This window comes from Wasmannia auropunctata, unplaced genomic scaffold, assembly GCF_000956235.1.
Source record: "Wasmannia auropunctata unplaced genomic scaffold, wasmannia.A_1.0 LD336078.1, whole genome shotgun sequence".
Classification (NCBI taxonomy): domain Eukaryota; kingdom Metazoa; phylum Arthropoda; class Insecta; order Hymenoptera; family Formicidae; genus Wasmannia; species Wasmannia auropunctata.
Genome location: NW_012026812.1, coordinates 958464 through 970790, shown reverse-complemented (window position 1 = coordinate 970790; position 12327 = coordinate 958464). Strand labels below are relative to the sequence as shown.

Below are 12327 nucleotides of genomic sequence, written 5' to 3'. Positions count from 1 at the left end.
CTTTTAGAACAGAAATGGGACGGTCATTTTGTAAATGGGGGACTAAAAAAGAATTATTTTCAAATTCTTTGTGCTATCTGGTTTAATACACCTAAAAAAGGTTCAAATTTGTATGAAAAAATCTTAGAAATTTCCTATAAAAGTTATAAATTTATATAAAAATTCTAAAATATTATATAAAAAATTCTGAGAAATGTTCCAATTCGTGTAAAAAATCTGAAAAACTTTCTAAAAAAGTTGTTCCGTGTTAGCCCGCTATCGGAAGGCGTCGACCGGTTATTCGCGCCACAAGTCAAGCGCCGGTTGAGAGCCGCTGCCACAAGCGCGACTCGCTCAACGCAGCGCATGGAGCACGCGTGCTCCGCTTGTTTGTCGATCGATCCACCCTCGTGCGATCGTCGCCGGCCGGCATGTCTGCGCGATAGATGATTTTTCACCTATCGCGCACCTGTGTCAGAGGGCAAACTCCGATCGACGCTCCGGTTTTACCGTCGAAGAAACACTTGCGTACCGATCGTGATTCGGCGACGTCGTCCGCGACTTGTCAATCTAACGGCGATTCTCCGTATTAAAATCTTTGTAAGCTTTATATGTGTGATAGTGTGCTCAAATAAAAGTTTTGTATAAGTTCGTTTAAACCATACACGTCTTATATAGTTCGTTAACACCATCCTCCATTCCTGACTCCTCATATACGAGTATATCAGCTACGCGGAACGCCCGTGACGCGACAAAAGTTATAAAATTTATATAGAAATTCTGAAAAATTTTGAAAAATTATATAAAAAATTCTAAAATAAATTTTCGCCAGGGAATAAACACTCATTACGTGGAAATCACATGGGAATTAATCCATCTTTTTCGAGAAGTCGACAAATCTTTCAAAAGGTAAGATATTGCGTGCGTGCGTGCGTGCGCGCGTGCGTGCGTGCGTGCGTGTGTCATACTCTGTGCTATTATACTTATAAAGATTCCTATTCACCACTGTCTTAATTTTTGACGTTAGAATATTCGAAAATACACAATAAAAAATGTTGCAAAATATATTTAAATAAAAAAAATGTTTTTTTAAAACACGATTCGTAAAACTGGCTTATAAAATATACTGAAAATTATGTATTTTGTTAATAATTAATCGTATCTATCTGACAATGAATGATTTATAAATCAAAAGTAAAAAGAATAAATCTCGTTTGCAAAAGATTTGTTAAAAACTAATACTGAAAAGTAATTACATCATATTGTATCTGCACTTTCAATATTAACACTTCACATACGAAAATGTAAAATTAACTTAATATTTATGTAAAATTTCTATCAATTATTTTAACTTTTAATAGTATTAAATATTTGAAGAGAGAAAAAATGTTACGTTATTACAGAGAAAACGACATAAGTTATGTTACAGTTGTATTAAATTAATATAGAAATAAATGTAATTTAATTTCTGTCCAAAACAAACACATCATTTCCGATACATTTTATTGCTTCATCAATTGCAAATTTTTTTACTGTAAATAAAACATTTGCAATCGATAGAGCAGTAAAATGTATTGGAAACGATTTTTTTTTTAGAGAAATTAAATCACATTTATTTTTATATTAATTTGACAGTTATTACAACTGCAACATAACTTATGTCATTTTGGGTTATGAATAGTTCATTGTCAGTTAGATATGGTTAATTATTAACAAAATAGATAGTTTTTGGTATATTTAACAAGTCAGTTTTATGAATCCTGTTTCAATTCTTTTTATTTAAATATATTTGCAACATTTTTGCCAGTATATTTTCTTCTTGCTTCTGACGTCACAATTTAATTACTGGGTAAAGTTGGCTATTACCCCCTCTCCAGAGTTATTTGGTTTTATTTCATTTTTTGAAGCTAGCGATCTATGTTTTATATTGAAATCTGTGGTTCCAAAACTTTATTTTGAATAACGTTTATTTTTACTAATGTAGATTTACTTTAATTTCAATTTAACTTACTATCTTTTTCTAGTTCTAAGAATTGAAAATAAATTTGAATATATAATAATGTCTATATACATATTAATATAATAATCTATATTAATGTGTATATAGACATTAAACATATTATATATTAAACATATTATTGTATATTAAAATCCATTTTCAATTTTTACAACTAGAAAAAGATAAGAGCTAAATCGAGATTAAAATAAATCTACATTCGTAAAATAGACTTTAAAAATAGTCATAATACAATTTTGAAATCTATCTCAATCTATATTACAGCTGTATATACACATCGACATAATTTGTGTTTTATATAAATATAGAAAAGTTAAATCGCGGAATCCTAAAAATTATTGTATTATTTCATAAAATATGTAGTAAGTATTCCAGATATTTTATTCTTAATTATATTCAAATTACATCAATAGTCAACTGCTTCAATGCACACAAATGCATCCAATAAATTTGTTTTAAATATATTGTACATCACATTAATATGCACATACATATTAATACACATATTTATTATATTTATTATATACATATTTATACTATTATCTTTTTCTATTATCTTTTTGGAGTTCTGAAAATTGAAAATTGGTTTGAATATATTTAATGTTTACATACATATTAAATATATATAATTAATATTATATTAATATGTATTAATACACATATTTATTATGTGTATACCTTCATTTTCAGCATTGATAAGAAAAAGCTGATCATTATGCCTAAAGATATACGGTATTTGTCTAAAAAACGATATAATCAATTACTTAAAAACGAAATAAATACTTATATTGAACCTATTTCATTTAATCGTGTCAAATCAATTGCTGTGTCGAATGAAACTTCTGATATAGTACAAGAAGCGGCAATTACTTTTGAAACTTCCAATGTATCATCATGTACAAATAATACATTGGAAGAAGATGCGAGTCAAGTATATGACGAAACTTTAGAATCGCGATCTAATGCAGAAAGCAATGAAGAGCTAATAATGAATTTGCATATTGAAAGAAATAATATTGAATTTCAAAAAAATTATCTTGAAGGGACAGATAGCGACAATGCTAATGAAAAAAGTTTTAAAGAAGATTTGTAAACGTTAGTTATTGATCACATAACATTCCACACAATATTGTAAATGAATTACTTCGAATTTTAAAAAAACATGATCATTTTGAATTGCCTAGTGATGCTCGAGTTTTAATGACAACGCCGCGAAATGCATCCGTAAATATAAAATCTCTCGGCAGTGGTCATTATGTACATTTTGGTCTTTCCTCTGGTCTGGAGCGATGTATAAAAATATATAAAGATTGTATAAAAAATAATAATATAAGATTAAACATAAATGTAGACGGTTTACTGATTTCTAAAAGTTCTGGTAGTCAATTTTGGCCTATTGTGGCGTCCATTGAAAACATTAATGTTTATACATTGCCATTCATAATTGGTATATATCATGGTATGTGTAAACCTTATGATGCAAACAAATTTTTATCAGATTTTGTAAATAAATTTCTCTATCTTTCTCAAAGTGGTTTAGTTGTTTCCAATAAGAAATATACTATTAGTTTTAACGCAATAGTTTGTGATGCTCCAGCTAGATAATTTATAACATGCATAAAAGGTCATACTGGATATTTTTCATGTTCAAGATGTATACAAGAGGGCGATTTTGTACGTAATAGAGTAACTTTTCCTGAAACTAATTGCACTTTACGTACAAATGAAAGCTTCAAACATCGAACTCAAGTTGAACATCATATTGGCAATTCTCTTCTTGAGAAACTTTCTATCGATATGGTATCGCAAATACTGTTGGATTATATGCACCTTGTTTGTTTAGGTGTTGTGAAACGATTGCTACAATTATGACTAAGAGGTTGCAAAAATGTCAGATTATCAACAGTGTCGCGAGGCCGATGCCCCCGCAACAACAATAAGCATTGTGAAAATCAATTAATAGCCATTCGAGCTGACGAGGCATTCGGCGTAAAATAAATAATATCGTTGTATTAAGAAATTACGATAAATCAGGACGTTGACCGCAACGTACCGAGAACGCGCAATGCAATTGCCGAAATGCTGAGCGCTGACGCGGCAACGCGTAGCCATAAGTACGCGCAACGATCAGCCGCGAGCGGTCAGTCCTTAAGTCCGTCATATTCACGTTCGAGCACGACGGTCGTGTCGTGAAAGTTATTCTGTCTATAATAGTTAAGGTGAAGATGTTAAACAAAATAAAGTCTGTGAAATTAAGGTGAAATAAAAAGTGGTTATATTTTAAAAGAATAACAGAGTGTCGGAGTTATTGAATACAAGTGTAATCCCGTTCCCCCGCGGAGTCGGATCCTCTTATTGTGCCCCTCAATCACCCGGGCACAACAACAGAAAATATCAATAAAGTTTCCTATTACTTAGATGAAATCAAGTCTTGCATACCATCAGAATTTGCAAGAAAACCTAGAAGTTTACATGATTTAGACAGGTAGAAAGCTACAGAATTTCGGCAATTTTTATTGTATACTGGCATTGTTGTTATGAAATCTGTATTAGCACCTAAGCTTTATAATCATTTTCTTGCTCTAAGTATTGCAATAAGAATATTAGCTGATCCGCAATTATGTATAAAATTTAATGCTTATGCAAATTCATTATTGTTATGGTTTGTGTCAAACTATGGAGATATTTATGGTTATGAATATCTGTCATACAATGTTCATAATCTCGTTCATCTTGCTAATGATGTTATAACGTTTGGTTGTTTAAAAAATTTAAGTTGTTTTAAATTCGAAAATCATATGCAAAAAATAAAACAAAAATTACATGCATCGGGAAAACATTTACAGAAAATATCAAATCGTTTATTCGAAGAATTACAGATTCCAATTCAACCGTATCGTATGGAACAATATCCAATTGTTATTTATTAACGACTAAGGATATTAGGACGACTTTAATGACTAAGGATATTATTTCTTACCTCCAATTTAAAAACTTCAAAATTTCTCTTAATGATATTGATAATTGTGTTTTGCTTTATGATAAATCTGTAGCATTTATTTCAAATATTTAAAATGGATAATGTATTAGTTGTTCGTGCACGACGTTTTTTAAATCCGACATCTTTGTTTACTGTTCCATGCGCTTCGGAAAGACTTGACATATTTGTAATATCGAACAGTACTACTTCAGATATTCAATTTCCAATAGTACAAATTCAAAGAAAGTGTTTGAAAGTAAAGAGTATCGATATTGATTTACATATTGTAATTCCGCTTCTTGCCAATAATTAAATACATAACAATTTTAACTACATGTTTTTTAATAGTAATGTTAAGACATTCGTCTTTATGATAAATATTGTACATTTGTTGAATTTGTAAGGACAACAAATCTATAAGGTGAGCAAGAAGTAACGAAAATAATAACAGAAATAATAATTATAGTTTTGGTGTTGTTTATTAATATTTTTATTTGTTTACGTTTTATTTATTTAATAATGTTTTTAATTTTTAATTCTGGTTTTTTACTGAAATTAAAAATTTTAATTATATATGAAATTATTACGTAGCCTGATAATTGTATTGATAAATATTAGTTAAAGCAATATTTATTATTATATCTATAAAAATACACATTTTTTTACATATTAAGTTCAGTAATAATTTGTATTAATTCTAAATTATTATTTGATCTTTCTAGATTTGTTTATGTATAAAGAAAATGGATTCGAATTCAGAAACCAAAAAATACGCGGTGGTTGAATTTCTGTCAGATTCGATATTTTCGGAAATGCCAACAAATTGGCTTATAAAAAATGGTGGTGATTATCAATGTTGGTGGCCACCACGGGCCTTAAACAATGCAATGTTAATTGCTTATGCAATTAATCCAAACTTCAAACTGTGGAAAAAATATGACGTGAACGTCATAAAATACTGTTGTAAGTATATTTTTTTAATAGAATGTTTTTATAAATTAGTAGGCCTTAAATGTTCGAGCATGTTTATTAAGTACTGTTTTTTTATTTTTTTATTGTAGCTACATTTGAATCGGCGCGAAAGAGTGCATCCGATGCGAATTACATAACGATGGATGAGGAGAGATTGGGTCGAGGAAAGAGACAACATGTTTATTTTCAACCGTACTCTAGTTCTGAGGAAAATGATGAATTAGGAGAATGCGAAAAAATTAGACGAACTAAGAGTACGTATGTGTATAAAAATAAATGTGTATATTCTAAACTGTTTTAAATTCTATGATATTTCAAAATTCTATTGTAATTGTAATTTTCTGCTGTTTTTTATTATAATTCTACAAATCATAATACTTGTAATCTATTAATTTTTTTTACAGAAAATCGAATCCAATCGGATCCTCTTTCCAGACCACCATCGTGTCCCGACGACTTAGAACTTTCTCAGGACATACAAGATGAAAACACAAAAAATGGAGACAATGTCACATTAACACAAAATAAAGAGTCAAGAGTACACTCTGGTACGTAATTAATATATTGCACAAGGCGCGCACACACAAGATTGTGTATATTATACAGGTTTTAAAAATATTTATATTTTTTATCAACAAATATCTATTAGATGTGGCTTATATTTAAAGTAAATTTTATTTATTACTTAAAAATTAGAATTGCTAAGTACATACGATGATTGTTGCAAATTTTGAAATAAATTTTATGAACAAAAACTTACCGTTTTGATTGTAAATATTTCTTATCTTAAACTGTTAAATTATATGCTCGACCACATTTATTAGATTATAAAATACTGATTTTAATTTTTTTATTTATAATTACCCTTGAATTGACGCAGTATTTTTGACATCAAATTTTAGACAAGATGCTATTCTGTCATAAGTTTTAATAAGACTTTAATATTATAAAATATAATAATTATGATAATTGTTGCAGCTTCAAAAGAAATGAATTTATCGACAATTGATGATTACCGCAGTTTTGTCCATACACCAGATATACATATTTCATTGCAAGATGTACCTATAATAATAGAAGGTACATACATTGCTTAATGAACAAGAATTAATTTTGTCAATAATATTACATGTATGAAAATGTTTTAGATTGTGCTTCTCAGTTAACTCGTGTTCAAACAGACGAAAATTGGAATATGAGAGGTATATAATTTTTATTATTACTAATATTACAAACGCGCGCTTTGCGCGTGTTATTTAATATTTTTTATTTTTCACTATACTTGTTATTACACTTTAGCACAACTCAATACACACAACTGTCAATGTAATGACAACCACTCACACGAAATAGCGCAGCTATTTCAAGACAGCCAATTGGCGTTGCGGAAAAGCAACAACAATGTTTCGAGAAATGCGAGTATGGATTTTTTTTTTTTTATTTTTGTTATACACATACACACACACACCCAAGTACACATACACATACTCACTCATTCACAAGATCAATTTTATTGCAGAAAGCTTCAAAGAGTTAAAACGTATGTTAGCAGCAAACAATATAACATTAAAAGATGCTGTTGAACGATTAAAGAAAATTGAAGATATAATTAGAAGCCGTACATTGCAACAGCCATTGGAAAATGACGACAGTTTTATTGCCCCATTTTTTCCTCTTAGCACAATTCAAAATATTAAAGATTTCGAAAATACATTAACAACTACAGAAGAAGCAATGACGCAATTCGTAAGTTTTTATTTATTTGTTATTTACATATGGATTTGATATAGTATATTAAAACATTGGTCACGAAACTTGCTTGATAATATATAAAGAAAGAATACGAACAATTATATAATCTATAATTGGGTAATTAGTACGATTAGTTTTTATAAGAGTGTCTGTTAGTAATAATCTGTTATATAATAATTACTACTGAGATAATTTTAACTTTGTTTCTCATTTGTTGAAATATGTTCGTTAATTCACAATTTTTAATTCTTAATATGATATAGTCTTAGCTTTAAAAAATTCTTTTTCTTTATATATTATATTTTTATTTTCAAATTGTTTTTTTATTTAAAAAATGCGTTTAAAAAAACATAAAAAACAAGAAATTTCACTTGTAGAACAGAAAAGATATATACGTTTTAATATTAAAAGTGATCTTAGAATTTTTAAGTTGTATCAATATTGATAAATAAGTGTTATAAACTTTTTTGAATTTGAACATCAAACTAGCTTTTTTTATATAAAATAGATAATAGTTTTATTTAATTTAAAATATGTGAACTAATAAAAGAAGTGTCTTTACAGAAAAGATTTCTTATAAAAATTGGTGGACATAATCCGAAGGATAATATACATCGGATTTTAAAGAATATTTACACAAACAAATGTGCCATGGATTGTTCATGGAAAGGAAAAAGAGATAACTTTAAAATTTGCGACTTAAAGATGATAAAAATAATGAAAAGTATGTTTCAAAATATTATAAAATATACAAAATGTGTATTGAAGTATTAAAACTTATTATCATTTGTTTATATAATTTTTATTTCTCTTGTATTATAGGAGAAGTTATCTCACGTCATATGACATTGACAGAAGCGGAATTTGAGGCTATTGTTGCGGAATGGCTACGTTTTGCCAAACAACGAAGAGGAAGAGATGATAAGAAGAATGGTCCCAGCGATGTAAATATTGATGAATAGCGTTGAGTATATAACAGTGTAGTTTTCCTTAACCTACGAGGTAAGTATAATCGACGAGATCTGGTATGTCATACTACAATTTATCATCCTCTGCTATTTTGAATTTAGAATTCTATATTTTTTCTTTTATTTAATTACAATTTTTATAAAATTAATTTTGAGATTTGAATTTCTTTTTAAATTGCTGACGATATTAGCTCACCTCGAGGGAAGGGAAAATATTACACATACTGAATCTCATAAATATTTATTTTGCGTTGGAGTTATTTTTTTACAGAATTTTGGCTTTTTTGTTTTATTTAAAAGATAGTTCAATGTTAAAATTGATAAAAGTATATATCTGACAATATTGATACAATTCTGAAATTCTAAGATCACTTGTCAATGCTCAAACGTACGTGTCTTTTCTGTTCCACAAGTGAAATTTCAATGTTTTTTGTGTGAAACTTTTGTTTTTAAACGCATTTAAGTTTCTATATTGTGCTTAGAATCAGAGATTGTACAATATAATTTTATGTAAATATTTGATATGAAAGTTTCTTTGAATGCATTTAAATACTTTTAAAAAATATGTCGATATTCCAAATATCTTGCAATTACTAATGCAATCGGGGCAATCGGTTCTCTTCGGAAGGTATAGAGATAAACGCGATAACTTCGATTTTTGTTTGGTCATTAAATCGATCTAACAATTAAAGAAAAACGTTAAATGCGTATACATGCTACTGCTGCCGTTACTATTATAGCTACTATTATTACTGTTATTACTATAAATTACTGCTACTGCTATATTAGTACCAGCTCTCTACCGTTACAAAACTATCAATATTATTTAGATCTACAGAGACGAGATAATCACATGCGTATCATGAGATACGTCCTTTTCTAATTTTAATTGAATTTAAAAGACACAACTTATTGTAAGTGCCAAGTTATATGTTTAATAGAAATAATAATTTTCTTTTTTCTCCATTTTTTTATTGTGTCAAAACAAATTTAAAAAATGGATTTTTACTAAAGTCGTCCTCTATTATTATTTTCACTTCATCTTCCTTCCCCTCCATCCGCTCCTTTAAACCTTTTAGCTACTCTCCATATTCCCATTTACATATACTACTACAATTCTCCATCTTTCCTTCTACTCTTATCATACAATTTATCCTCCCTTTTTTTCTTCTCCACTTCTTCTATTATTATTTCTTCTTTGATTCCCACAACATTCCATCACATGCTCTCCTCTTCCTATTTCTTCTTTTTGCTGAATCTGAATCCTCCACTTATATCCCCTCGGTAATCTCTTTTTCAATCTCTCCCACCTTCTTCTCTCTACCCATGTTTCCATTAACATTCACATTCCATTTTTCTATTCCTTTCCCGAATTCCTAATCCTTCTTTCCTACTCCTGCAATATTCCACAACGCCACTTTTCATATCCCTCTTCCTCCTCTACCCTCTTCATTTTCTTTCTTTTATCCTTCTTTTCTTTCTCCTTCCCCTTTGTTTTCTCCGCTCTCCTCCTTTCGTATTTCCTCTTCCTCTATTTTCCTGCTTTCTCTCCCTTCCATCCCTACTCCTTCCCCTTGCTTCCTCCATATCCGTTCCTCTCTGTCCTTTAGTACTTTTTCCTCCTCCCATTTCCACCATTTTCCTTCTATCTGTATCTTCCCCTATCCAATTCCTACTTTTCTCCCTTTTCCTCTCTCCTCTGCTGCTATTTCTTCTAATAACCATTTCCTCTTCCTTTCTTTCCACGTTAAGTCATTTTCTACTCTAATTCTTTCTCCTTTAGCTTCCTTCTCTTTATCATTAATTCTTTTTTCTGTTCTAATTTGTCGCACTTGACTACTACTATCACTCCTTCTCCCTTTTCATTTCCTATTTTCTTCTACTCTTTTATCTTTAATTCTAATCCTACTTCTTTAACTATCCTCTCTACTTCTTTCTTTATTCCCTTTTTTATCTCTTTTGATCCCTGTTATTATTATATTTTTCCTTCTCTCTTCCCTTTCTCTTGTCTTTAATTTTCTCTCCATCCCTCTTATTATTTCTTCAATCTTTCCTCCTCTCTCTTTCCTTCTCACTTTTCCTTTTTCTATTCGTGTCTCTTTAATCTACCTCTCTAATTCTTCTATTCTCCCTTCCATTTCTCTTTTCTCTTTTTCCCATTTCCTCTCTTTCTCTCAGCTGCTTTACATTTTCCTATTTTTCTTCTATTTCTTTCTTATCTCGTTTTTTAGTTCTAGCTATAAGTTACATGTTTTTTTTCTCCCTTTTTTATTGCATCCAAACACATTAAAAAAATGGATTTTTATTAAATAAATTTTGTTTGCATAACATGTCGCAGAATGTTCTGTAAAGAAAAAAGTCACATTCCCGACAGGCAACCCGTGAGTATTATCTATTAGCCCAGTATATAAAGGTATGCATGAAAGTAAAATAAGAAAGTATTTAAGTGATTCTCTCAAGTTTTATACATTAGATCAAAATCTTTTATTTCTCAGACAAATGGACTATATAATTTTCTTTTTATTTGTCTATATTTTCTCGCGTAAGAGGACCTTCCGAAAAGGATTGATTGCCCTGATCGCATTAGTAGTTGCAATATAATATTTTGAATACCGACATATTTTACGATATTTTGAAACGAAACGTAGAGATGTTCCGTGTCCAATATCTTCCCATATATATCAACAAAATATTTGCTAAAATTATCTGAGGCACGATCGCATCACCTCTCGACGATCTCCACTGACAACTAATTAGCCTTGAACATAAAAAAAGGAAAAAAGAATTAGATTGAAAAAGAAAAAATAGCCGATAGATTTATTATATTCAGATGCATAAATTAGCAATTAGTGTGACCTACGTTGAATGTATAGTTCGTGCCATTAATGCCTGGGGTTCGATTTTAGGATCCCTGTTTTGTTCTTAGTTATTTTTACGTCCATAACTAAGTTGCGTCTGTAAAAGTGCATCAGTAAAGTGCAAAGTGTGTTTTGACAGCCAGCCGATGTAACCTCAGTTTTGAATGTTTTGGTCAAAGCGCTATATAACCTTGCAAAAAGGTTAAAGGCGCTATAATCCACCGGCCGGTGGGGTAAAACGGAAAAAAAGTTTTAAAATTTCCAAAATATTCCAAAAATTAATTGGATCAAAAGAAGCGGATTGAAGCTTTCAATATATCAGATAAGTTGTAGTTTTGAAAAAGTAAAATTACTATTACTTGATAATAAGAAAATAGGAAAATATACTTTGTGAGCTGTCTTTCTTTACAGTAATAATAAATAAGCGAAAAGGTAGTGAAGAACGGAGTGGCGATAAGCATTTTATTGGAGGCAAGCACAGAAAAGTCTAATTAAAATCTCGTCAATTGGGAGTAATGACTAATGTATGTAGAAGCATATCACTGTATTCCCGTCTTCATATACGAAAAGACAGATTTACTTTAGCTGAAATTAATACTGTAAGTAGCTAGTAAGGGCGGGTTCTAATCCATGGGGCTATGAGGGGGGGTGAGGGGCAGGGGGTCCGCGGGAGGGGGGGGATCCGCGGGGAGGGGGAAGCCGCGGGGGAGGGGGAAACCGCTCAAAACGTTCACGGTCTGATGCGGGGTCCGCGGGGAGGGGGAAGCCGCGGAAAGCCGCTCGCTCAGCTGGCCTAACCGC

The 12327-nt window shown here is 30.3% G+C and overlaps 1 protein-coding gene across 1 annotated transcript in view; it reads left to right on the top strand.

Annotated features, from left to right (window-relative positions):
* Positions 1-8662, top strand: part of LOC105449093 — a 12330-nt gene extending 3668 nt beyond the window's left edge. The window contains 10 exon segments of the mRNA XM_011688089.1: positions 4415-4740; positions 5699-5939; positions 6038-6202; positions 6353-6496; positions 6927-7028; positions 7097-7150; positions 7248-7367; positions 7468-7694; positions 8265-8424; positions 8523-8662. Coding sequence (XP_011686391.1) covers positions 4415-4740; positions 5699-5939; positions 6038-6202; positions 6353-6496; positions 6927-7028; positions 7097-7150; positions 7248-7367; positions 7468-7694; positions 8265-8424; positions 8523-8662 — 1679 coding nt within the window.
* The last annotated feature ends 3665 nt before the right edge of the window (positions 8663-12327 follow it).